Source organism: Fringilla coelebs, assembly GCF_963513975.1.
Source record: "Fringilla coelebs genome assembly, chromosome: 1".
In the NCBI taxonomy this organism is placed as follows: domain Eukaryota; kingdom Metazoa; phylum Chordata; class Aves; order Passeriformes; family Fringillidae; genus Fringilla; species Fringilla coelebs.
In genome coordinates, this window is record NC_140028.1 from 88,288,353 (window position 1) to 88,316,180 (window position 27,828).

At 41.7% G+C, this 27,828-nt stretch overlaps 1 protein-coding gene across 1 annotated transcript; it reads left to right on the plus strand.

Annotated features, from left to right (window-relative positions):
• Window positions 1-919: 919 nt before the first annotated feature.
• SYCP2L (synaptonemal complex protein 2 like) lies at window positions 920-27,828 on the plus strand (the record flags this gene model as incomplete). The annotated part of the gene is made up of 35 exons (XM_084213736.1): window positions 920-943; window positions 1,415-1,552; window positions 1,640-1,763; window positions 2,928-3,028; window positions 4,315-4,339; window positions 5,342-5,427; window positions 5,563-5,651; window positions 5,752-5,786; window positions 6,454-6,596; window positions 7,076-7,128; window positions 7,485-7,530; window positions 8,302-8,394; window positions 8,484-8,544; window positions 8,949-9,097; window positions 9,932-9,992; window positions 12,276-12,385; window positions 12,782-12,851; window positions 13,011-13,056; window positions 13,664-13,709; window positions 14,647-14,735; window positions 16,261-16,309; window positions 17,419-17,474; window positions 18,089-18,143; window positions 18,684-18,840; window positions 19,911-19,960; window positions 20,611-20,707; window positions 21,134-21,225; window positions 21,389-21,452; window positions 22,987-23,118; window positions 23,820-23,944; window positions 24,411-24,505; window positions 25,790-25,889; window positions 25,969-26,027; window positions 26,516-26,585; window positions 27,772-27,828. The coding sequence occupies 35 exons, from the start codon at window positions 920-922 to the stop codon at window positions 27,826-27,828; spliced, it is 2,847 nt and encodes a 948-aa protein (XP_084069862.1).

Genomic DNA, 27,828 nt, shown 5'->3' on the forward strand with positions numbered 1-27,828 from the left:
TTGTTTTTCTTTTTATTGGTCTTGTGGTTTGTTTTTTGTTTGGTTGGGTTTTTTTGGGGGGGGGAGATTACGGGAAGGAAGGAGGAAGATAGTTTTTTTTCTTTCTGTTTTTCACATCAAAAATCAATCCACAACAGCATAGAGACCGAACCGTTGAACTCCGAGCGCTGCTATCAACCTTTAAACGATCCCACCTGTTCGCAATGATTTTTCTCATTCGCTTCCATCCTCTCTTCTCCAAAATTTACTGGCCTTAACCCTCAGCTGAGCACGATAAAGCCCACCCGGCAGCAGCACACGCTGGCTGTGGCATCCCTCGGTCGGGAGCAGCTCCCAGGGAGACTCTGAGCCCCTCCTTTGCTCTCCTGGGCTCGGTCGGTGGTCTGTCCGTGCTGCAGCGCCGGTGCCCGGGTGCAAGGGGCCCGTCCCAGGTGCCGCACAGCTGCGGCTTTTTAGGGCTGATGCGAAGCGGGCAGCTTTTCCTCCCTTTTCCCCACCGCTGGGGTATAGAGTGAGGGCTTGCCGAGGAAAGGAGAGCGCTCGGAGCTGCGGGAAAGGCTGGCGAGGGTCACCCTCCACCCTAGGCGCGGTGTGCCCGGCAGCGGGTGCCGGCCCTGGGGAGGGACTGAAGCAGCCCCCGCACCATGGCCCAGGTGAGCGGCGCTCCCCGCGGCCGCGGAGAGGGGACACCCGCGGCACTGCCCGCGCCGCCAGAAACATCGGGCTGGGAGGCGAGGGGGGTTTGCAGTTTAGGTAGGAAAGGGAGGAAAACCAGCGTTTTGGAAGTGAGTAAGTGCTCTTCAGCTTTGGGCAGAAAGTGTTTGGGAGTGTTTCGGATTGGTTTTTTTTTCTGTATTTTTCTCTTTTGTTTTTAAAGGAAGAAAGAAATGAAGAACGAAATAGAGATGTGAGTGGCAGTATGGCAGACAGAGCAGAAGACTATGTAAGGATCTTTTAAATACCTCCTTATCTTTATCTTACAAATTGTTATTTTATATATGTATATATATTTAAAGGTGCATTTCTTAAATGGATATAGCATGACCCAGAACTTTTAGTAATTTTATTTAAAGTGGGAAGTGCAGTAGTCCTCTTAATATTTTCTTTAGTAAGTGGGAAGAAATTATTGTAATAGTTGTAGGACTTACAAGCTGGCTATACTAAATTGCTTATTTCCATGGTATCTTTTATGATTATTCAGTTTCAAGGGTGCTGTCTCTTTTGGACATTAAGACTGACATTTTACTTTAGATGTAGTAAAATGAAAGTAGAGAAACAAACGATATAAAGCAAATAATCAGAAACTTGCAACTTTTAAAATAGCATTACAAGTATTTTATCATAATTAGTGCTGTTACAATTTCAATGCCTGTTTATTTTACTCTCTAATTGTTTCCTTCCCTTCCCTCTACAGCTCCAATCATTGCTCTCTGATGCCTTTAAAGGGAAGGGGTTTAAAAAAATACATGAACTGCTTGAAGAGAAGGAAGTAAAGCTTCCCCATAAATACAGTGAATCTCTCTTTAACCAGCTGGACAAAGCACTGAGAAAGGTGAGTGCCATAAATAATCTCAACTTTTCTAGCAGCCAGCTCAGAGGATAGCAGGCTAATGATGCACAGCACTCTGTGTTTCTGTAGGAGCTGGACAAGAATGAATTCAAGAATGTTTCATTGCTGCTGAAATGTATTCAGCTCTACCTCAAAAGTGATCTTCAAGAAGGGAAGAGCTTGTTTATTGAGCAAGGACTGGTAGCAAAGATGAGTATAATACTGCATATAATTTACTAATGTGATTTAAGGCTGTTTGCATCAGAAAAAAAACTCCAAGGAAGTGAAAACTAGAGGATGGCTTGTTGGCCACACAGAAACAAACTATTTTTTTAATATAGCGCATGAACTGAGTGGAGAAAAAATGCTTAATCTCTTATTGCTTTTGGTGTAGCAGCCAATTTTATGGCTTCACTTATTACCTGATTTAAAGGGTTGGGTTGTTTGGGTTTTTCTAAGCTCATAGTGGAAGGAGAGAATTAATTACTATAAGTCCCATTAGTGAAATGGTATAGACTTTCTAAATGCATTTTAAACCCTCCAGCAAAAGACATTTCACTAAAATACAGTTTTAGTAATAGAATTGATGAGTACTTTGTGCATTTATATTTTTAAAAATTGAGATATCCTTTATGAAGGTCCCTCTCTAGTCATGTAGTAAACCCGGTGTATTTAATCTGCAGTTGTGTTTTCTCTTCTGGCACTATATTGATTTCAGCTGGTAATAGTTGTAGTAGCAGAAAGGCAATTGTGCTGAAGATGAGTAACACCTGGATCTAACACAGGTGCCAGGGAACAGCTACACACATGCTCTCTGTTAGTAAAGAGCTAGCTGAGGAGTCCTCAGTCCAAAAGTATTCCTGCAGTTATGCTTTTCAGGGATACAGTTGCTCAAAATTCTTGTATGGAGATAAATTAATAAATTTTTTCCAGTCTGAGCTCTGTACTTTCAGTGGAACATAGATTTCTAGTCCACCATTTGTGTGTGATGTTATGCAGTGTTTAAAACCATGAAGTGTTAAAATATTTACCTTGAAAATATTGTACAGTATATTGCTGTGAGTTGATGCCCTCTAGAAATGTCTGTAGAGTTTTGGTGCCACTAGCAGCATGTATTGTGTCTGAGCACCATGAGTGGGTGCCTTGGACAAGAAAAGAGGACAAAAGGAGGGCTAGGGAGGGAAGGGGGAAGTGGCACTTTTGGTTTCCTCCTAGCAAAATTTGAACTCCTTAAAGCCATGTAGCTTTTGACACAGTACATGACTCTGAAGTTTAAAGAATAAAAAACTCTGTAAGGTTTCCTGCAAACATATATAATTTAGGATGATTAATTCCTCTTCTCGGTTTTTAACTTTTTTTTTTTTTAACTTTTACCTGGTATCTTGGTTTGAAAGAGCAAGAGCGTTTGTGACCGTCATCGACCTAAATGAGAATAAATTTTTGATGTTACTACTTGAAGACTTCTTTGATTCTGCACTGGTATGTTTGTGCATTTAAGGGGACAGAAGGGTCGCCTTTGTTGGATAAGATAGCTGTTGTCCACAAACAATTTCCCATTAGAAAATAAATAATTGCAGGGACCCGGTACCCTTGGTCTGAGCCTGGAAAGCAGCCTAGGTGGAGTGGCTGGGCAGTGTCTAGGAGTATGCTCCAGGCTGGGGTCTGGCTGAGATTTGACACACTTGGGAGAAGCACATTCTCATTTTCTATCTTGAAGTATTTGTTTTTGTAAAAGAATTCGCAAGAAATACTGATGCATTTTGTAAATAAAGGCTTGTGAGCCAAAGCTCTCTTTAAAACCCACGAGTTACTGACATTGAGCTGCACTTCATGGGCAAACATGTTTGCTACGGTGGTCCTGGCAATTTATTCCTATTCTGTTTGAAACATATTATTTAATTCTAAAGAATGATCTAACCTGCTTACAACTCTCATTTAGGTTTCAACTTTAAATATTCATGACTTTAAGAGTGTTAGAGGCCTGGTGATGTAATATTTGTAATAGGAAGAATGCTTTTTAGTCTTTTTCCCCAAGCTGTTGCTCCCAGTCTTGTCTGTGGCTTACTGGAACTGTGTCACTTTGTGTGTCAGAATTTATATCAATACCTATGGCTCTTTTTAGGAGTTCTGCTAAAAGATATTTGAGCAAAATCAAGCTTCCTTCTTTCTGAACTAACCACTTTGAAATTATAAAATACCCATTTATTTTTCCAAAAATTGAATTTATTTGGGTTTATGTCTTCCTGCTACATTTTTTCCACATGCTTTCACTGTGGAGGAGGAAGTGTTTTGTGTTATGGTGTTGTTTTTAATTTTCCTCAAGGGACTTCAACACCTTTTGGATACACATTGTGATGTCTAGTACTGTAATATATAATCATAAAATGTGCTTTCACATAGGCCCACATGTGTAATAAAAATAAGATAATGATGTCATGATGTGGATTTTCCAGGAAACCTATAGGCACTGCACTCTCAAGTGCTGCTGAAATCCCTGGGGGAGTGGGTGCTTGGCTACCTTTACCCTCCCTGCATATTGTATGATCAGGGTGGCAATATGTGACATACCTGGATCAGGTGGCTTTTTCTGATGTGGGTACACTAGTGTTTTGTGTTATTCTGATGTGGGCACGTACTGGTTTATGTTATTTAGCATCTGAAAGTTGGGGGGTGAGGAAGGCGTGTGTGGACAGCTTGGCACTTTGTGTACTGCTGTTTTTGGGTGGTGGTGTGCTAATGAATGCTTCTTTTACTCTTTCCATCAGGTGATTTGCAAATGCAGTAATGAAGGTCAGTAGTTTTTTTCCTTCCATTTCTCAGTATCATGGATCTTGAATCTCGGGAACATATTTCTTAATTCTGCTTGAACGCTGTCCCTTTTTTCTTCAGCTTCCTACTTCTTCCTCTCTGCAATATATTTTTTTAAAATCCTCCAGCTGATTTCTCTTCCGTTTTATTTTCATTAACATTTATATTGGAGCACAAAACCTTTTTCGGTTTCTCTGGTTTCTTGCTATGTACTTACTGAAAAAAATCTGTCTCTTATCTTGTTTGAATGGCCAGCATTGAGCATTTCACTTGATCAGAGTAAGTGGCTTCTGAAAGGGGTTCAGTCTCGACAGTCTGTTCTTGTACATCTGTTTGTTCTGGCATCAGATGTCATTCCCTTGCTGAAGGGAACCATCTCTGCAGAATAATGTGGTTACTCCTTCAACCTTCTGAACTCAATAGAAGGATGTCTGTCTGTCTCTCATTCATTTCAGCAGCAAAATTTTCTTCTGTGGCTGGTTTTACAATAGCGGGGGTGGGGGGGGAGCAGGTGCTTTCAGAAAATAGCTGTGACCAGACATCCAGGCTCACAATCCATGTAAAAATTAAGCATTGCACTGTGGGCCAGGTAATGTGTGCTTATTTGTCCTGGTACCTTATTCTAGTGGGAGCAGAGTGGCACAAGCATCTTCTGGTTGCTTGTGCTTTATTGGTTTGCTCTGTTGACTTTGACAAAACCTGCATATTCAGGTTTTCTCTGGTGGTTAGTAATTAGCTTCCCCTTTCTGTGCCTCTTTAAATAGTTACCCAGGTCAGAAGTTAGTGTATCTGGAGCTTTTTTTTTCTAGATGGAAATTACCAGTTCCCCTTTCTATCTAGGATTAGATTGTTGGAATCTTTTTCTTAAAATGAATTTACAGCTGGGATGTTTTTATTCCTTCAACGCAACAAACTGTTGTTACTTCAACTATTTTTGTATGGACATCACCCATTTCTACTGTACCTTTCGACTTATTTTTCTAGGAAAGAAAGAGCTAGTGAATTTATTTTTGCCTGAACTAGGGCGCTTAGCAACAGAAGCAAATCTTTGCTGCGCTCTGCATCTGGAGGTAAGATCCTTACTAGGAGGAGAAAGTTGGATATATCTGTGCAAAAGTTTGTGTAATTAGATAAAAAGATGTGAAATTATGTTATTGATTTATTTCCCTTCATTTTCTACCCCTTCTCTTGTGGGGGGGTGAAAGGCCTTGAGGACCCTCAACTCTATACTTGACAGTCTCCCACGGGAGGAGAGAAAGAAGTTCCCTCTCTCTGAGGAGATCTGCTCGCTCACGTAAGTGATTTTCCCCTGCAGTGTCTGTACCTAAATACCCTCTTCTCTGCATTAGGAGTTAGTTATTTCCATTTTAACTTGTGGCATTATGCTGTTTCAGGAAAGACCTTGCAAAAACTATACTGGAGGTTGGTGGTAAGAGGTTCTCCAGCTTTACCTCATCTGCTTATTTATTATAGATGAATTATAATTTAAATTTTATTTCCTTGTCAAGAGTTGATTTTTTAGGGAAGCAAGTCAAATGTGCTTTAACAAAATAAAAATTAAAAAAGCTAAATACAGCAATGCATTAGGTCTTTCTGGTTGATACTAGTAATGCATATTGACTAATCAGGAGGCTAAACTGATTTATGTAGAAAAGTAATGAGATGAGCTTTATGTATGTGTTTACAAAATATGCTGGCTGTTAGTCTTAAAAATTAAATTTGAATTACTTTGCCACAATATGGACAAAATTTAGTTTACAAGGTTAATGGCCTCTTGAGTGAAATCTCTTTGTTTTCTCCTAATGTGGAATGTGGCCTAATCCTGGTGGGTTAGCGATGAGTCTCTGCTCTCATCCCCTTCCCAAGCACATCTCCCACTCGTGTGTCCTGGTTTGCAGGGCTCTGTACCTCGACCTCACTGAGCTGGGGGAGCTGGTGGGAGGATGCCTGAGGCAACACTTGGCTGTTACCCTCCCCTGTTCTCCTGGGGGAACTGAGGCTGGAGGATGGATGTGCCTGTGTGGTGTAAAATGGCAGGAGTAGCAATGCTATAGCCCTCTGATGATATTTATGCTGTGCTTATGATTACCTGGCAGATTATGACCTTCAGGTTGCCCTTTCAGAAGCACTTTGTAGGTTAATGATAAAAAAATGGAGGGATGACCTTGTTCACCACTGGTTTGAAGATAACTATCTTGCTGAAGCTTTCAAAGAGATCAAGGATCGAGAATTTGAGACGGTGAGGGTCCTTATTTTGAAAACAACATACTTGACAAGTGTGTATAGGGGCTAGTTTTGGTTGAGTTAAGCCAGGGTGTCCTTGCAAGGAGTTCCTACAAAACTGATTTTATAAGTGCACAAAGTTATTTGTGGATGGCATGTTTTACTTTTTTTTTTTCCTATTAATATGGTAAATATTAAATGACCCATTGTTAAAATAGCTCCTACTTCTAAGTTATTTTACCCATAAAAAATTAAAATAAAGACTATAAATAATGCATAAATAAGTTAATTTGCAGAGTTTATATTTGAATTCTTACTGGTCTTAAGTTGAGCCCAACCTTTTGTAGTAAATTGAGTGTTTCTTCTCAGTGGTCTTTGGTGTCCCACTGACCAGTTTAAAGCTTTTAACTGGCAGTTATTCTACACAATAGAATAACTATTTGCAAAGGAAAAGTAGCCTGATTTTTAAAAAATAACATGTCATTTGTCTTGAAGGATTGCAGAAAATTTCTTAACCTACTAAATGAAAGACTTGGAGATAAAAGAAGGTAAGCTGGGAACCAACAGAATAAATTGGTGCCATCATTAATGCAGAGTGGAATAAATAGAATTGGGAAATGGGTTGGCTTAAACTAAAAAAATATTTTACGTGTGAAGAATTAAGTTGTTTTCAAGAAGGAAATTTTATGCTTTTTTATGGTGATTCTTTTGAAAATAGAATCAATTAAGATAAGGCACCACTACTAAAATACTATACTCTAGCTTATCCAAGCTTGATTTACTTGTAGAAATTTTTAAATTATTCTTTGAACAATAAGATTGTTTACTAATCTTATTAAAAATAAAATAGCTGAAGTCAGACTCTAATATTGAATGTATCATGTGAACTCTGCTTCTCTTCCAGGGTCTACTCATTTCCTTGCATATCTGCTTTTGCTGACATGAATGAGGTAGTAACTCTTAAAGCTCTGACACCTTCCCTACAGTGTTATAGCTGCTGAAATGTTGCTTTCTGTGGTAAATGTATGGGGCTTTTTGCCCCTGCCTCTTTTTCATTGAAGAGCTAAATTTTTTGATGCATAGGGTGTAACCTTCTGCTCTAGCTGGAAAGTTTGCTTGTTTGTCACTTAGCTCGCAACTTAGTGCTGCTGACTTTGCTGTTGTATCAGCCAAGTGATAGAGGCAATGCTTCTCTTCATGGTGATGACAGAAGAGAGTTCTAAAATGAAACAGGAGGACAGCACAACACTGAGTTGTCTGGCAGAGCTGTTTCCAGACTGCCAGAAAACAAGATTAGCCTGATGCCCCTGGAGAAGATTTGCAGATCCTGTGGTTTGCTTCACCCGGTCTTCATTGAATAAACTGTGGCACCATTCCTGACAGTCATATTGAATCAAACCCCTGTAGATGGAAGCTGATTCCACTGTTCCTGCTTATTTCAAGTGCTCAGAAACAGAGCTTCCACAGCTTCTTGCCTGGCACAATCATGGGAGCATTTGTGCATTTCTGCTCCCATGGCTGAAGCAGAGGCACGTCTGACACGGGTGTGGTGGGTGGGCGGTGGGCTGGCACCCCACAGCATCGTCTGAACCCTTGTTTCTGCAAGGTGTACGGGTGTTTATGTAGGGTAACACTTTCCAGTTTTCTCTCATTAAAGAAAATTGTCACTGATGCAGCAGTTGTGGGGCTTTTAGGGGAACAGTGCTGCTCTTCCTCCCCAGGTGAAGAAGCCATCAGATGAGAAGCTGGAGGAGTTTTGGATTGACTTCAACACTGGCAGCCAGAGTGTGACTTTCTATGTGGATTGTGATGAGGTAACAGCAAAGCCCAGGTGACCTTGGGTTAGCCTAAACCAGTGGGCACTCCCTCAGCCCTTCTGACACAATGGCTTTGGTTTTCAAAGGGAGCTCTTTGGGACTCTGTGAGGCTGTCAAAAGAAAATGTCAACAGTTACAGTGTGAAGGGTAAGATTTTTTTCCCAACAACATTATCCTGTTTGGATGGGGGTCCTTGAGACACACAGAGTAAACCTAAAATCCCACCATCACCAAGGTGTTCCTGCCTGTTCTCCTCCCTCTCTGCCTTGTCCTTTGGTCATCCTGCACTAGCTCTGGTTGTTGGACAGCGTGTGGGCCCGTTCTGCACAATAAGCCCACCCCCTCCCTACCCAAACAGGACACCTTGAAGTGTTCTCAAGACTCAAAGGGAAAGAAATGAGCAAACAGAGTAACTGGAAATACACAGGCAAGATGTAAAAGTCTGTTTTTAGAATCCTAAACAAGTACTCAGACATTTTGGGATTAACAGAAAAATGTCTTGATCTGAAACATATGTAATTGATTTTGTTTTGGTTTTTTTTTTTACACAGAGAAGGATAGAAAAAAGATTGTTAAAATTTTTATGAAGATACCCACCACTCTTAACAAAACAGAAGCAGTAAAAGTCAAACTGATTTTCAGTGATGAGTTTGAAATATTAAACGTACTTAGAAAAGTCCTGGGAGATGAAAGACTGATGGTAAGCTCTAATATGTGGGGTTTTTTTTTTCTTAACTATATTTTGCACTGGACAAAACCATTCAGGTTTGTGGGATTTGTGTTTTGTGGTTTCTTTATTTTCTCTGTGTCTCTTTACTACATATTTGTCTTTCCACTGTGAATTTGTGGTACTCTACATAGATGTTCTAAGCTTTGGCCTGGAAGAGAAATTAGGTGCTTTAGGAAAGAAGTTTCAAGATACTCAAACTTATGGCTTAAAAGCTGAAAGGTTAAAATGATTTCTTAATTAATTCCTTGTGTTTTAACTTTTCTTGAGTTTCTGAAGTAGAAAATAAAGCCTATGGCATTTAATTACATAACTTTAACTATGGACATGCTCTTATATATGGATCCAAGTGTTACATTGCACAGGATGAGCAAATTGTTGCACAAAAATCTGGAGGTGTGCTGAAAAATACAAATTTTAGACTGACTTTGTAGATAGGAGTTCAAGACAAAGAATAGAGTACTTCTAAAACCTCAAGGTTTTTATTAGCTAATGTAAAAGGAGAAATTGTGTATGATTTTTTTTCTTTTTTCCCCCAAGTGTTAATATAGTTAATTTTTGATTTGTAATTCATTCAGTCTGTGGTGTTTGCAGAAAAACTTACATGTCAGTAAATAACCATAATATAGTGGCTGTCATTTGCCCTTAAAGGAGCTAAGATCTTTCTAAATTATCAACTCAATTAGTATCCACTGATTTGTTGCTGGCAATTAGCAACTGTTCATTTTGTATTAAGTAGCTGACTTTACTAGATAAAGACTACTCTTTTTAAGCCCACTTTCACATGAGATTAATTCATACCAACAGATATTTGAGTCTGAAGATGAGATTGTCCATTCTGGGAAGGAAACCATGGAGAATAAAGGAGGTAATTTTTGTGTTTGTGTGTGTGTTTTTGTTAAATTTAAATATCTGTTTTCATATTATAATTTTCACCTGTAGTCCACAGCTTACAGTTAACTTCAATTAAAACAAAAAGAAAAGCCACAACAAAAAAACCAAGCCGTGCCCAAGCTCAGTCTTCTACTGTTCCTGCCTTTTTAGCTTGGTAGCTTTGCTTGTGGAGTGAGGGCTGGGCACCATGGCCATGTGCTGCTGGGGCTGCACGAGCAGGGGAATGCTCATGGAGACAGGATCTGTGTGCTGGCAGCTGGCCTGGCAAGGCACATTTCAGCTGCTGGCTGGCCTCTGATGTGCAGGGCATGCAGAACTGTTTCTCCATCTGCAGGTGTGGTGGGGTGCACCCTCCTGTCCTCCCCCCTGGCTTGCCTGATGCCTGGTTTCTGGTTTGGCCATGCCATGTGGTGGCCTCCTGAGAGCACAGGTTCTCTGATGGGCCAGTGCTTGCACCTTGGCACTTAACAAGCTCTCCTCTGTGCAGTGGGGTGCCTATGGTGGGGCAGCCTCTACTAAAGCTTCCTGCAGGGAGGCAGCTTCTGTTTTTTCTGAACAAAGTGCTGTTCAGTGAATGATGTGCTCCAGTCCCCTGCCCCCAAGTGCAGTGGATGATGCCTTGGAGATGGCTGGAGCTGTCAGGGAAGAACATCTGGGGGAGCAGAAGAGCTCATCTGCAATCCCTATTTGTGGGTAAAGGTGAGCAGCAGCCCAGCTCCTCTGCAGGTGACCTGCTGCTGTAAATCCCTAGTGCTGCAGGGCTGTATCTGTTGTGTGCCCTAGCTACAAAAGTAGCTGCTTAAGGCAGGACAGGCTCTTAGCTGCACCTGGAATGGCATTTATTTCCATATTCTCACCACCCTACAGCCAGTGCTTTGTGTTTCTTTTAACTGGGCACATTAAGTTTTCCATCATCAAATTGTAGTACTTCCTGTGCTGCTACCAGTGAAAATCTTCTGCAAGGCATCTTCTTCCAGGATCATTTGGCAGAGTTTTATGGTGTTCTAAATTCAGTCGTTGTTGAGGTACCTTGGAGCCTGAAGTATGGTTGTATCATTCCTGTGTCTGACCCAAAGGAAGGTCTAAGCCCAGCACTTCTCAAGAAAAAGAGAGAGTAACTCCTTCCATTCCTTCTTATGATCTGAAATTCCTCTGTAAGAAGAATTCTTCTGTAAGAAGAGTTTTCCCCACAAACTGTAGGTCACAGCCTTAAGGAAAAGCCACTTATAGTGAAAAAGCAGGAGGTATGTGTGATCAAAATTGGTCTTAAACAGGAAAAGCATCCTCAGCTCAACTTTCATATCAAATTTTTTGGAAGGTGGTTTTTTTTTTCCTGTATGGTGATCTTTTAACTTCGAAAGCTGGGATTTGCTCTTGCTCTGAAACTGGCTGTATTTGAGGTTTTAGAGTGATTACATTTTGTGTGGATCCTTTCTTGGTGTGTAATTTGACAGATATTTCCACATTTTCTAAGGGTGTGAAATTACAGCTCTTCCTACTGCTATCACCCACTGTCTTGAAAAGAAGTGAAGTTTGAAGAGGTCTTAGGATAGCTGTCACATTCTTTCTGTGAGAACATTAAAAAGAAATTTTTAATTTCTCCTAACTTCCTGTGCATTTCAGATTTCTTCAGGTGAATACCTGAGAGAGCCACTTCCACCTCTAAATGTCTGGGGCAGTAACTTCTTCAGAAGTTCTGCCCATTTTCCTTCAGTTACAACCTAAAATAAGCTAGGATGGAAGTCCTCCAGCTTGTGGAGATGCAGATGAGCTAGCAGTTCCTTTATCAGTGCCCACCATGGAGTACACAGAGGTGCAAGGTGGGCACTGCTACTTGAAGCAGTCAAGGAGGATAAACTTCTGGTAGTTAATCTGCAGTGAAACAAATTTTGCAGTACCTGATAGAGATTTAGTGGAGGAAGACTTAGATGGTGGAAGATGCCCCTGCTTTAGTCAGACACAAAGGCTTGTTCCATGTCCTCCAGAGCTTAGGAGTCAATGTAGCAATATAAGTAGTAAGATTATAAGCCTGCATACATTCATCCAGTATTGATGAGCCTGTTGTTTATTTAGCATTGCAATTCTTCACTGGGTGCTTTGAAGATACTTGGGTTTGTTCTGTTAAATGTGAGCTTAAGGTGTGCCTAGCAGGTCGTACTGCTGCAATTTGTGCATGCGTGTGTGGGAATGGAAAGAAGGGGTAGTGAGTGTGTTCAGTTACTGCAGTGGCGTTCTCACCCTGCTTGCTGTTCTGCAGAAACACCTGTGCCCTCTAATGCACAGAGGAGGAAAAATCCTTCCAACTCTGAGACTCAAAAAGACAACTTAACCTCTCAGCACAGACAGCAGTTAAAAGGGACTGAAGCAGTAAGTGTTTGGTGTATGATGGAACAGTCCTCGTGTCCCTTTTCCCTTCTACCAGTCTGCTTTTTTTACAGGTGTGGCTAAAGCCTTCTTCAAAGAAAACTGGTTTGTGTCTATTCAGCTCAAATACTTATCTCAGGAGCTGCAATTTTGGCAAAATTGTTTTAAAAAAAGAAAAAAAAATTGCTTCCTCTTGTAAGAGGACAGTGGGATGCTTTTAGTGAGAAACCCATAGTATCACTTTACATGTGGCTTAAAAGGTTTTTATGTGTGGGCAATGGTGAACTTGCCATGCAGCTCTTGCCACAGGCTACTACTAAAAAATCTGTTTATAGAAACCACCACATTTTTTTATTGATCATATGCATGTTTTGTTCATGGTTTCATGTTTCCAAGCAGAAAATGGTCAACTCTGGTGTTGCCATGGTTACAGTGAGCCAGCAGACTGACCTGGAAGATGCTAACCAAGGTCAGGCATGGCTCCCTTCAGTACCTTAAGTCTGACCCAATTAAATGTCACCCAGGTGACATGCTGAAGGCTCTGATTTTGTGGGTCTTACAGCAAAAAGTAGATAAAGTTTTATAGTAGCTTCAGAGGGTAATACTGTAATTTCCTTGCTTTCTTCAGAAAAAAACTCCAAAAGTCCATCTTCAGGGATGAAAGCTAAGCCTAGGTGAGTGTCTCGCAGACAGAAAGTTGCAAAGTGAGTTTTTTGTGTCTCTTTTTTTTTGTGTATGTGTTTGGTTGTTTTATTTTCCCCCCCTGGGGTTTTAATGAACGTAACTTTGAGGTTATTCCATCAATTATTAAATTGAAGATTCTGTTTTGCCACCTGGACATCAAGGTTGTTTGCCTGGAGTTCCAATGCTTTGAAGTTGCTGAACTGTTTGGTTACTAGATTGGCAGCTGCTTTGGTGTGACTTTTTTCTCATCATGGATTTAGTACAAATGCAAGGTGAGCCTACAGCTGATTTACAGACAGTTAAACTTCAGCTGTGAAACCTGAGCTTGCCCAGTGTGAGATAGTCATGGTGCCCATAATGAACATAGTGAAAAAATGATGTGAATTTGAATTCATCTTGGCTTGAATTCATGGTTTTTATCCCAGACCTTTGCAGGACAGAATTTCCTGTAGTTAAGGACCTGGACTTCTGTATACATTAAACTGTTGCTTTGGTGCTAATTGGTCCAAGTTTGGGGTTTCCCCCCCTGCAATTAGTACTTCACAAACATGTTGGTGTTTAGATGAGCAGATCCCTCACATGTCCTCTTGTCCCCAGTGAGAAGCCCCTAGAAGAAGAACCCATGGATGAGCAGATACCAAAGGTATGTGTGCCTTGGGGCTCCCCCTGAGTGAAGAGATACAGGGTGGAGGAAGAGACTTTCTGTTGGAGCTGCAGAAGAAAGCTGGGATGAGTTGACCCACTCGTGCCTTTGAGCAGTGTCCTGAGCCCACAGAGTGTCACACCTGATGTGCTGTGCCATTTAGCACCAGGAGTGAGCTGCAGAGGCACAGCTGCCAGCATCATCCTGGAGGGGCCCAGCCAAGTGACTCAAGCTCACTGGAGTTTATCCAGCACATCCACAGCCCCAAAGCAGTGTGCTGTGCCTGTGTCCAGGAGTACAGGGGTGTGTGGGACATACTTGTGTGTCACAAGTCTTGCACACCCTGCTCAAGAGGGAATGTTTGCTTCCTGAATGGAGGTCAGCCTTGGAAATCTACAGATGTGTTTATTCAGTTTTGTATTGGGGCTCTAATGACTCTCCCATGTAGGAGCTTGCAACCTGGGTAAATTACCAAGTCACTGAGAGTCATTTGTAGTTGCACTTGGAAAGTTCTATTGGTGTGTCCATGTATTAAAACAAATAAGTAAATGCACTATATGAGAAATTAAATTCCCAAAGCAATATTTTTGAGTTTAGGTGCTTATATAAGAAATCACATTTTAGACTTGTTCTTGGGTTTCTGTTTCCAGGTTCTCAGATTTTTTTTTAAATATTTTTTGCTGCCAGTGCAGTTTTGTAGCGCTTGCCCACTCTACAGTGAATCCAAAGATTTTGAGCTACTTTCTCTCCCCCCACCCTCTTGACCCCCCCAGTTTCAGCTTTGTGAGTCCCATATTTTGTGGTAGGAAAGTACCACAGGCAACAGCTGCACCTGGAAAATTGTTGTAGAGGGAGGAGAGAAATTTCCTGGCACACCTTTTCTCTACTTTTGGCAGGCTCTAGAATCAGAACGTGACTTTGAGTATTGTTGTTTTAGATCCTGCAACTGTCTCCTTCTCCAAAGGATGTAACCAGCAAAAAGAGAAACAGGAGAACGAGTTTGGCCAAGAAGAGGGCTGAAAGCAGGTATGACACACAAGCCCTGTGCCCATGCAGGAACTGGTGTACCAAGTCATTTTAGACCTTTTCTAGCCCTCAGGGAGGAAGGGTGTCCCCATGGGGGGTGGCCTGACTGTACCTAGAGCAGCAGAAAAATGAGTATGAGGCCATGAAGGGTCATAACTTGTCTCTCTAGGATCCTTTGGGTGCCCCAAATGGTAAAGGTCTCAGAAGCTAACCCTAGCCTGCCAAAAATGTCCTCTACCCTGTGATACTATGTCATGGCATGTTAGCTTCTTACTTGCCCAACCATGATCCTCCAGTGAGCTGAGTTCTGAGCACCGCCTTATTTCACAAATATTTAAGTTTTCTCCAATATTGTCCCAGTTCCTTGGCATCACGTGTCCTAGGGTTTCAGGATGGCTTCTTTCTCAATTTGTCCCCTTCCCTTGCGCCCCCATGTCTGTCTGTTTGCATTTGAAGCTTGGGGCACTGCAGGGAGAAGCACTGGAGGTTTTGGGGGCTGTATGCAACCTGTGGCACTAAAAGTCCGCCTTGTTGAACCCTCCTCCTACACTCTGCCAAGTGTTGTGTTCAAGCTAATGCCTGCTGCTGAGCAGGAGGGCAAATGAACTGTGTGTGAGGATCTCTGCTCCTGTTCTGGGGCTTCCATGGGAGTCCTGCTTCAGCTCGCTGTCTCTTGGCACAACAAACCTCCCAAAACCCCAAGTGCTTAGATGATTTTTCTGACTGAATCTGGGTAAGAATAGGAAACCTTGATGCAGGGCTTCATAAGTTCTGTTTTGTGTTTTTTAAGACAATTTGATGCAGCAAATACCGGTTTTAAAAAGGAGGAGCAGTGTAGAAGTTAGGGATGAGGAACTTCTTAGCTTGGTCATTCTGCTCCCTCTAGTGTTTTGTCTTGAAATGAGAGTTTCCTTCCTTCGGGAGGCTTTGGCGAGGATCTCAGCTCTTTAGTCCTCCCATTCCTTTACTAGTAAAAAGATGATGTACTGTGTATTGAGCAACTGTTGTACTATTTTTTTTTAATAGTTACTACTTGGAGAGACCTATAAAACTACAATTAAGTTTAAATATTGGAGGACATGAAAAGAAGATCTGGGGGTACACAGAGAGGAGATTAGAGAACAAATATTAAATACTAGAGCTTTCAAAAGATGATTAAAAGGAATTTTTAAAATGCTTCTGATGTTATATTTCCACTCATTACTTCTTCCTACCATTTACTATTATGGGTGATGTAAGAACAAAATATCCTCTACACAAACAGGGATAGGTTAATTTCTATGTTTTGAATATTTCTTAAAACAGTTACTATTTTAAAAAAGCAAGAATCAAGACAGACAGCAAAAGGACTAAGTAGAAAAGGAGCAAGTATTTTTTAGAAGCTTAGAGTATTTTTAGGCATATCTGGTATCTGAGGAGAGGGGCTCAGAAAGAAACCACATTATCACCTCCCTACCCTTAATGGAATTCTCTAGGGTGATTCTTCACTATTGTACATCACTGCCATATTTCTGTTGTCTTGCAGGAAGGAAGTCTATGACTTTGAAAACTCAGACTCCTCAAGTCGTGAAAAGGTAAACTTAAGACAGAAACTCAGCACCTAATGGAGTAGTAACTTGAAGCAGGGGATGTCATTTACTGAAGAAATGCTGTAAGGATGGACAAGCTGTTACAGCAAGTCAGACAACTGGGAACCTCAGATTTTTGTGTTCTTTGTCTGGTGGAAATGGGGTTTTTTTGAGTGGCAAGAATGCTCATTGCTACATGAATTTTGTGGTGGGCAATGTATGATAACACCAACAGACGTTTGAGCTGTTGCTTCAGTGAGGCTGTGGGATGTCTCTGTGATTGAAGGCTAACCTCTGTGCTTTACTGAATATCAAAAGCAGATTGCTGAACATCCACTTTGTCCTCCTAGGCTAAATAGAAGAGACTGAAATCCCCTTCAAGCTGTGCTTTGCAAGCTGGGAATCCCTGGTTAAAACTCAGTCCTCACAAAACTTTGGTTGCCAATTCTGTTTGACTTATATTTGCAGACTCTCAAAAAAAAAAAAAAAGGGGGGTGGGGGGGTAATAAAAATTAGTCATTTTGACTGCTTTGAAACTTTGCCCAGTGTGGGCTTTCCCAGGAAGCTGTGAACTTGCTCCTGACAACTTCCATCAAGGTGGCTGTGCTGGACAAACCTTTTGGCTTTCAGCCGCTCCCCTGATGTGAGGGCTGTCACTGGCACCTGCTAACTGTGAGGCACTGGGAGCTGAATGCAGCACTCCAAATTTCTCTATTATAAACTGGACAGTAGCATCCTTGCTACTGCCACTGGGTGTCAGCATAAATCCCTGCTCCACGGCACCCAGCAGCTGTCCCGGGGCTGGGCAGGGGCCCTGCACCGCGCTCACAGTGCTGCTGCCAGCGCTGCTGTTGATTCAAGTGACATGTCCTGTGATGTTGGTGCTTCAAATGAGCATTATTCATAAACCAAGGAAAAGAGAAAGGAACTCTGTTTAAGGCTCAGCTGTTTGTCTATTATAATTTATGATACTCATTCAACAAATCCCATTCCGTTAAAAAGTGTAATTTCTGAGCAGGAATGGTAATCCATTTCCCTTCTGAATTCTGATCTGTTTTCAATATATTGAGTGTTTTATGGGGTAACTGGGCTCTAAGACAACTCTCTGCCTTCAGGTTGCTGAAGCCAAAGGAAAGATTCTTGCCCAGAAAATTCCTTCACAAAGTCAGAGGTACAGTATTATACATCCAGTGTTTATGAACCTTTTGCTATGAGAATAAGGGTTCGTAGCTTTGGTTATGATCTTTTAAGTTAGGATCCAAAAGGCTGTGTGATTTTTCTAATACGGTTCCTTGCTTAGCCGCCACACTATCAGTGGATGTTATTGATACCAGTATTTTAATTAGTACCTTAGAATATAAAGGTTACTGGAGAGACTAGTGACTCCTGTCAACTTTGACAATAATATGATTTTAGCTCTTAAACATCATCCTTTCCTGACCATATGCAAAAATGATTGATTTAATTTTTAAAAAAAGCTTAAACTCCCTGCCTTGCTTTGGCTGCCTTCCAGTCATAGCAAGCTCCCAGGAACTCACCACCTCTATGTATGCACATTAATTTTTATTTTTAAATATGCTGATTTCTAGATATCCCTGAATTGCTACTTTCAAAATCCAGGCGAAGAAAAATTTGGCTACTGTATGCTCTTTAACAGTTTGGTTCTTCTGCTGAGCTCTTAAGGGGCCTCCTACCACCTTTATTTGTCTGTGCCCATTCCACAGTGCTGTGGTGTGTTATTGCTGTGTTTGCTGCTCTAATCTGGGTCTTTGTGTTGCTTGGCAGGACTTATCAAACAAGAAGCAAGAGCAAGGAATCAAGCAATCTTAAGAGAAGGCAGGTAGGTTGTCTATGCTTTTGCATCCCTAGAGCCTTTGAATGCTGTGTATTTCTGCCTGTATGAATCTGTTCCACCCATAAAGAAGCTGAGGTTTAAGGCCTAACCAGTGTGGAGTTGGAGAAATGTGATTCTGACAGCCTGTAAATACTCTGTCTGTCATTTGGAAAGCAGTGATCAGGATGCACCATCACTGCCAGACCAGCTAGGGAATTGTCTGTGTTACCTGTTCCCCCTGATGTGCCACTGCCTGCAGCTCAGACACACTGAGCCTTTTCTCCTTGCAAGAGTTCTTATTTTAGGCACAGGGGAGAGGGAGAGACAAGGAAGGAGGATACTGTAAAATCCCTATGCTGGCAAAAGGCAAGCATCTGCCTGCTGGTGTTTTTATACAGCTGTTGCAACAGCTGGCTGTGGCTGTTTTGCAGATTTCACAGCTTTACATGTTGCACTGTGGGGAGGAAGAAATGGGATAACTTAGTAGCAGCTGAAAGGGAATGGCTGAGGGGCTTCTAAGTGAACAGGACTTAATTGTGTCTTTAGTCCAGTTACAGGAAACACCTTTTCTCTGAAAGTAACAATGAGAATACAAGCCCTGATCAGAGTGAGAAAAGCTGGATCCTTGACTCTCAGATACAGCTAGCACCAAAATCTGTCGACTATACCCGAAAAAGACCCAGGGTGAGAAATAATTTAAAAGGTAAGCTTAGTGCCCTACTGTCACTTAGCTATGCATGAGGTACTGCGCTGCAGAAAAGTAAATGCTGGTGATGGTTTGAAAAAGGAATGTTTGGCCAAATCCTGGCTTTCCTGAGTGGAAGAGAGCAGGCTTGAGGCCAGCAGTACGGGGTACCCTATGGAGGAGATGCACTGCAAACCTTTGTGCTTGAACTGGACTCCTGTCTCCTTCCCAAAATGGGGTTCAAATGTCCAGGTGGACATTTGGCACCTAAACAAACTGTGTGGGTGCAGCCCTCTCTGTGATGGTCCTGAAGAGCCCACGGGCCCTCAGCTGATGGCTGTGCTGGTCCTCTTGACTGCACTAGGAGGAAGATCTCTCTGAAGCTACCACACCTCCTCCCTCCTCACCTCCCCAGAAACATCACTGACTTGGCAAGTAAACCTTGAAAATCCTCACAATTTGCAGACCAGGGCGTCCTGCTCCCCTGTTTATGCAGTAATAAGCCAATCATCCTGAGTGTCAGATGTGATTCTCTCTGATAGTATTCTCTGCTTGAGCCTGACCAGCAGCAGACCTCCCCTGCAGCCATGCTCCAGGGCTGTGTGCTGCTGTGGCCACCAAATGGAAACCAAATTGTCCTGAATGAGATGGAATGTTTCTCTCTCACTCCTGGAGAAATGAGGCTTGCTCAGGTAGCTGTTGGATTCTGCATGGATTAAAAAGCAAAAGAAAGTTCAGTTTCAAATTATTCTTTATACTGGGTTTCCAGGGCAGTTGTTCTCACTGCAGTGACAGCCCACATGTCTTGCCTGGGACTTGGGGACTGTCAGACAAGATGCTGAGCTTGTCTTTTGTTTTTCACTTTTTTGGCTGCTCTGGATGCAGTGAGTTGTGTGTGTTTGCATTGTTGCATCTTTGTTAGAGAAAGATTTTTTTTTTTTGAAATTTAATGGAAGTGTTGTGAACTTTTACCTCATAAATGGCTAGAAAACCAAAACTGAAGAGTTTTGCATTGTGACCAACTCAGTTAACTGGATGAAGTACACCCTTTACATTGCCAGTAACCAGGAAAGCTTTTCTTCTTGCAGTGCTTCCAGTATCTTCTGCAAGTAGTGGCAGTGACTACGAGTCAAAGAAGGTAAGAAGGTTGTCATGCTTTAGTGCCTCAGATTTAAAAACATTATGGATGTGAAATGTGTACCAATGAGTGAGAATTAAACAAACTGGTGTTATTTTAATTCTCAAATGTTCTGATGGAGAGATTTGTCTGATAAGTGCTGTTGAGACTATTGGTCTAATGGAGGAGATCTTAGGAAAACATGGTAAACCTCATAGAAACAATTGTTAAATGCTGCATACTAAATATATATATGTGTGTGTGTATATATATTTCTATATACATATTTGAAATACAGAAAGTCTGGGAAAAATATTCCCTAGAACTAGTAGTCACACTAAAAGCAGAACTAGTATGCCAAAAGTTTTGATTTTCCCCTGGAAAACTTTTTTCTTGACTACAGTGCTTCTATTCTGTTTATGAAAAACATCATCAAATGTACGTCTCCAATGCCTAAAGGGGAAATTCTTGCATGCATTGAACTTCAGGGCACAGGTCTGCTTTGGTGCTGGATAGAGCCACCAGTATGTTAGGCATATTTTGTGTATATATCTACTCTTAGTGTACTTAAAAAACAAACCAATCATCCAAAACTCTCCCTCCAAAACACTGCCCCAACCTCTACTTGTGTAGTAATGCTTAAATAAGGCTTAGACTTTGTTTTGTTTTAGGAGGGAGAATCAAGGCAAAGAGCTCAAAAGGAGATGCTAAGGGAAAAAAGCACATTTAGCTCCAAGCTAGATGATTTGCCCACAGTGAATCTTGCTGGTATTTTTATTTTAATATTCTTCAGTGCATTAGAAGTGTTTCAATATGTGTGGGTCTGTGCTTTTTGGATGAGGTTTTTTGGTGGTGGGTTTTTGTTTTTGATTTTGCCACTTTTCCTTCGCATTTTTTCCATAAATATTTGTGATATTTCTTTGTGGTGGGTATGAGGGGCATATACTGTCTGGGTAGATAGTCTCTTGTACAAGGAGAAGATAAGCTGGTGCTATTGAGAGGTGAAGGAATGAACTGACCACAACTAAGGAAACAGCCTTTGGGCTGAATCTGAGCCACCACCTCTTCCCTGTGTGACAAGATAAATAAGAGGGTAGAGGGCTTGGTTTTTAGTTTCTGTGTCATTAAATTGAGATTTCCAGCCAATACAGGATTCAAACTCTGTTGCCTGTGTCATTTATTAATCTCTCACAGATGAAACGCTCTCAGATGATCTTGGAGGGAGTCCCCTGCTACTTAGTGTGTCTGCCAGGAGCCCTTCCAGCGACGTGGAGAAAGCCACACAGGTGCAGAAGGCAGTGCTTAGCCTCCTCCCAGTCTGTTCTCAGGCTACCTCTGCCTGAAAGCAGTCATTCGTGTCCCTGTGCTTCCTGTGACAAGGCTAGCCCCTGGCAGCTTGTCTGCAGTGTGGGTGGGTGCCTTCTTATTTTGTTTCCTTGCTCTCCTTAGAAGTTTCATGGTACACCGGACAAATTACCAAGAGAGGAAGAAAGTAGCAAGCGGAAGGACTCAGGTTTGTTACTCTTGATAACACGGAAGAGTTGGCTAAAAGCAGAAAGAGGTGGTACCAAAGCTGTTGTTTTCTTCCAAAAACAAATTAACGTGGACTTTTTTATTGTGTTTCTCTGTTGTGTATATCGTGACAGACTGTGGTAAGATGCTTTTACATATGTTCTGAATTCATTGCTAACTCTTAAAACCTGTTCTTGCTTATAGGGGGACTTGTAGTGTAGATTCATAAGCTAATGACCCTAGAGACACACAAAAGGTGATTTTTAATGTTTTGAAAGTGAACTTCAACTTCAGTTTAAACAAAACAAGCATCCCTTGAAGTTGCTGAGTTTTTTTTATGCCTAAGAACATGGATGTAAACTATTGCTATAAGCATTTGTTCAGTGGGGACTTGGATAATGCTTATTACTGCTGTAGCTTTTTTAATAGGTTAGTGGCATGTCAGGATCTTTTTTAATGAAACTGAACTTTCACAAACTAACTCAAAAGTGCAGCACAGTCTCTTTGTGGTTGGAAACAACTGAACTTCAACCTCATGGCTGCTTGACTTGCTTGTTTTCATCCTAATAGTTCTCAGTCCTGATGTAGTTCTAGGAGTCCGAGCTACTATGGAGTGAGTCACTGAAGTTTTGGTCTTGAACAAAAGCATCCCTTTTCTCATAAGCTGGCTCTGTTTGTGTTCCCAATGTATCTTTTACCTGTCCAGCATTTTCTGAATACATCTTCGCTGCAACAACACATCTGTTTAATTTTGGGGGAAAGATAGATGCTGAGGACTTCATTTTTATCACTGTTTGCTGTACAGCCTTACAATTTGAGAGGAGTTGTTGCCGTGCAAAGGCACAAACAGGGTTATGCTCAGAAATTTCAAGTGTGGTCTCTGATTGCATTTGGCCTCTCTCTATGAACTTTAAATCTATTCCAGGATGCTTCTCTTGGTCTGAGTGTCCCCCTTGTTCTGGGCCCCACCACCTTCCATTCTTCCCTATGGGGACTCCAGGGACATGATTTGTCAGGCAACTTACTGAGTTCAGAAAAAGTGCACAGCGAGACAGAAGGATGGGGGTCTAGTTTGTTTCTTCGGGTTTTAGCAAATTTTCCCTAAAGTAGAGGCTGCAAATCCCCTGCAGCTTTGATTTGGATTGTTTGGATTGATTCAATTTTATTTTCAAAAATTTTCTTCATAAGCAGTTTGAGAACTTGGGTTGGAAAAGAGAATGGGAAGAAGCTGGACACCAGAGGTTTTTGATGGTTAGAATAGCAGGCCAGGAAAGGAAATTTATCTTTAGGATGGATACATGTAGACTTTCCAAATACCTGTATAACACTAGGCAGGCTAGTTCCCTGCTTTTGCTAGGGAGGTGCTTTCAGGTGAAGTCTTATCCTGGCTTGTGTGATGCCAGACCATAAAAAAGGCTGCCTCCTTTTCTGAAGCATTGGTAATCCCAGTGGTGGTTTCTCCTTGAGCAGGCACTGTCATGTACTTCATGTAAAAGGACAGATTTCTTCTGAAACCTCTTCTATTCTTTTTCTAGATGTACTGAGTGGCCCTATCATAAAAAAGCCTAAATTTTCTAGTTTGGAGAAAAACCACTTGCCTGCCGAGATTAACCATATACCAAAGAAAATTTCTGATTCAGTAGAAGAGGAAGTGGAGATCCAGAAAGGTAAAATCCAGTTGGTAATTAAGGTGAAGTGCTTAAATGCTTTCAGCTTTTCTTTTCTTGTGGTAGAAATCATAGCCACGTGGAAGCCTGAAGAGATGTACTTGTAGAGAGGGCAACTTTTCCAAAATCCAAAAGTGAAAATTAGCAGGAGATGTTGCAGCACTGCCAGTAGCAGTGGATACTGTGTATGTAGAATAAGGAAATTTGGGTTTCACTTGGTCAGCTGCTCCATGACATCCACACTTTCTACTCTGAGTATGATTTTCCAGAGTTATTAAAAAAAAAAAATCAAACATGGGAGCTGGAAAAAAAGCACGCAGGTAATAGATGAAGTAACTGCAAAATACTGCTAACTCTGAGCACAAGAGGATCAGGCTTTCCCTGCATAAGTGAAAGACAGAAGCAGTGGTGGCCTGACTATTTTCTGCCTTTTTCTGTGCACTTGTCTCAGTCTTTGTAAATATCTCTTTGTGTTGCTCTGTTGTGCCTATCCTTCCCTGCTGCTCTCCAACAAGTATTTGTCTGGGCATTTTTGAGCCAGTTTCCCTCCTGCTTGTGAGCTCTAGAAGAACAAGCCCCAAATTCCAGCTCTCTAACAGAAGCTGTTGCTCACATGAATGCCAATCCCTTCAGTAGCAGGAGGATTTATATTCCAGGAAGTCTTCCAGCATAATGCTGACTGGGCATGTGCTTCCTCCTAGGTCAGGAAATGGACAATAGCCTAGATGATGTGTTCGTTTCCAAGATGCTCCACGAAGACTTGAGAGATTCAGGAGTGATTTTTGCCTTTGAAAGCTTTATTGGCCAGCTGAAGAAATTGTTCTGGGTAATGTGAGATCTTTCAACATGTGTGGCAATTGATCATATGTGAAATTACCTTTTTATCTCAGGGAGAGTTGGTGCAAATATCCTATCTTTAGTTTGTGTTCAGGAGTAGCGCTTGGGTGGCAGTGTCTGTTAGTCTGGAGCTCTTAGAAGTATTCTGTAGAACTTGTATATTCTGAAAAGTGTTACAGGGAAGACATAAAGAAAATTTTAATTGGGTTTTTCCTAACACAACACTGCCCTGAAGTCACATAGGTTACATTGAGGCTTGTTGGTGTAACTACTGTGACTCAATTAAATCAGACCATATCTGCAGCACTGATGTGTGTCATCTTACTGCTTATTAAATTTGGTTTACGATGGTTTCTGCAAAGATGAATGGCAAGTTCCTGCAGAGGAACATGTTTTCCAGGAAAAGGTTTTGCAAGCTAGACTTCTAGGTTTTGACTTGTGCCTCCCATGGCTAGTCCCGGTACAAAAGGATTGAGATCAACACACAGGATGCCCTGAGATCTTCAGAGAAGAACTTGTCTGCCCTGCTGAACCAGATACATAAGTGCAGGTAAGTGGTGCTGGCTGAAAACAGCTTCAACTTTGTGTCAGTTTTGGTTGATAGGGAAAGCCAGCCTGAGAGCTGGACATTGTGTTTATGGTTTGTATGGCAAAATAACTTGTCTTTTTTTTTTTTTTTCTTTTATGCAATGAAGATTCAGAAACATAACTCCTGGGATTCATTCTAATTTTCCTGTAGGAGGAGAAGATGGGTTAATTTATGTAAAGCAAGCTTGAGTCACAAGCAGTTGATGGAGTAGTTCTTGGACTGTCTTCTGGTTGTCAACTTAGTAGCTTCTATTTCTAAATCTTTTAAGAAAGAAGCCAGGCTGTGACTTGTTTAATGCGGAGGAGAAGAAAAGGGATCTCTCAGATCCTGAATTTCTTAGATAGGAGCTAGATAAAAAAATCAATTCTAATATTTATGAATTTGGTGTAAGTGAGATACATCCTATACTGTACTTGTGAATGTAAGTTTCAGGCCTCTGTATCTATTGCACATTCACTTTTTAGGATTTAGATCAAATGTAGTATGAAATAATAACCTTTAAAGTCAAAAATCCCTGGTATCAATGGGACATCTATGAGCAGAATTTGCTGTCATTAAGGTACGTGGAGAAGTTTGAGTTCCAAAATAAAAAAAAAAAGGGATGTTTTGTGGTAGAAGATAAGAGTAGATGGAATTGAGATGCTTCAATGCTTGTTTGCCAAGTAAGTAACTTGGATCTAACCAGGATCATAGGATAGTGGATGCAGGGCTATGCCAGTTTCCCTACCTCAATGCAGCTGGGAATGGTGGCAAACCCAAGTGAATAAGGATTTTGCAACCACAACCCTCCTTAAGGTTTAGAAATTGCTGATATCCTGTACATATCAAACCTAAGGCAGGAAAATCCATAGAGGCTGTCTGTGTCAAGATAGAATGATAGAATGGTTTGGGTTGAAAGGGACCTTTAAAGAGGTCTTCAGCACAGGAAATCTCTGCTGAACTCCCTAGAGGCTGGGAGAGCTTGCAGTGCAAGTATTTCACTGGGAATTAATTTGTGTGCTGTGTCCCAGTCCTCTGTTACTGGCTGCTGTTTGGGACTGGCTATTGAGCTGTGTTTATCTGCAGTGTGCCCTTGGTGCAGCTATTCACGTGCTCTGTGACATATCTGAGAACAAATCTGCCCCATGTAGCTCAGCAGTGAAATTTTCCTCTGCCTCAAGGTAGCTCTGGTGTTGAAGGGGTTGTTGTCCACCTTGTGTGACTGCACATTAAAGTGGCAAAATTGTTTCTGCTTTCCATCACCAGGCTGAATAAATTTGAGACCTTCCAGAAGATTGTTGTTGAAGAGCTTGCCAACCTTGAGAAGGAAACTCAAATTCTGGCAGCCATGGAGAAGGAAGCACTGGTGTGTACAGCTTCTTGTGTGCCAGCCCGAAAAGGTGCCCCTTCCCAGGTAACAGGGGGTTTCTTTGGCGTCTTTTTAGGATTTCTGGAATGCACAGCTGCTCAAACTGAATACGTTCTACAAGCAGCAAAAGGAAAGGTACGTCTCTGCCAGCTCTCCTGCGTGCTCACAAGTCCTTTGATGGTCATAGAGGGCACTGGTTAGGCTGGTGGTACCCTTGCTGATAGGTGGGAAAGGACTCTAAACCTAGCATAGCATCTTCACTGGGTGAGCATCACTACACTTGGTGTCCACTGATGGAGCTTTTGCAGCCTTGTGAGAGTTTTCAATTGGAATTAGAGTGTAAAGAGGGAACCCTGCATGGGAAGTTGTGTGGGAGAGGAACCTTGCTCAGGAGAGCTGTACCAGGATCTGGAATAACATGCAATGCGCCCTCTCAAGGTGACCATGGCTAGGGGTCAGAGGAGATGGAAGGAGGTGATCATTTTCTGTGTAAAAGACACAGTTGGCATAAATGCTGAGCAATAAGCCTGCCTTCTCAGGTTTATTTTTGGTGGTAATATATCTGTTCAAACTTCACCAGTAAGTGCTTCATGAAAAACCAGCTAAGATCATTTTTCTTTCAGAATTGAATCAGTTGACTCAGCCCTGGGTGAAACAGCAAAGAGTTTGTCTGATGCTGTCCAGAATACAACGGTATGTGTGATACAAAAGCTCCCTATGGATGGGGGACTGAGCTCTGGCCTGACTGACTGATTGGTGTCAGAAGTGAAAAAATGAAACTGAAGTCCTGGGAGGGCGGGAAGCCTTTGGTTGGGTGATTTGTGGGGCTTGTTCTTTGTGGGGCCTCTGACCCTGATGCATGGAAAGCATTGAGAAAGAAATTTTTGACAAGGGGAAGAGGTCACACAGTACTTTCCTGGGGGAGAAGATAAAGACAAGGGCCATCAGGTAGTGATGTTTCTCCTGGGTTCACACTCTGGGGCAGTTTCTGTGTAGTTTGTGACCCCCCCAATGTGTTTGCCCTTGGAGTTATACATCCATGGCAACCTGTGTCTAAGGGCTCTGCAGTCTAACAATGCCTTGCATGTTTTCTCTTATCTGTTCTTTAGGTCTGATGAATACATCAAGGCTACAACTTAAGTTTGTTTTTTTTAAAAAACAATCTTTTTTTATTTAACTCACATCCTAGTTAAATATTCTATTGGTTCTTAATATCTCCAGAGTCTAATCACTACCTTATGCCCTTGTTTTAATTTGTAAATTTAAGAGAAATACTTTGCTAACTTTGAGACAATGCTTAGTTTCCATCTGGTTCACCCTACCACACTGGATGTGTATTTTTGCTACTGCTGCTGTTCCAGGTCTAGGTGCAGATCTGATGGCTTTGGGAGTTTGGCATTTCTGCAGTAAGACTGATGGATTACTGCCACGAGTAGGATGCCACGTGCCTGCTCTTCACAGGGCTGAGAAAGCTCCTTGTGTTGAAGGAGCAACTCTGCCTATGGTCACCACAGTGGACTGAGCCTGGGATTTTAGAAAAGATGCTGAAAACCAAGGGCTTGTGTGTTTTAGCAGTTAAAGCTGGAATCCTGAGCCTTTCCAAAGGGAAAGGTTTCTATTATGAGCATTGAGTTGCTGAGGTACATAGGTGCTCCTGAATAAGGAGGCTCAAAGGGCAGGGCTGAGAAAAGAGCGCTGGTGTCATGGGAGCTGCTCATCCTGCAGTACTTGTTCCAGGGCAGGTGCTTGAGAATTAAGAGCTGAGTCTAAATGTGCTTCCAGGATCTTTGCAATTTCTTATCTTGAGCAGTTTCAGTGTTTGTATAAATTTTTGCAATGTTTTCTCTTACTTTTTTTTTTTTGTTGTTCTTACCTGCAGTATGAACACTCAGTGAAGAAGGCAGAAGAAAACGTATTCATTGTTCCTTCTGACTAG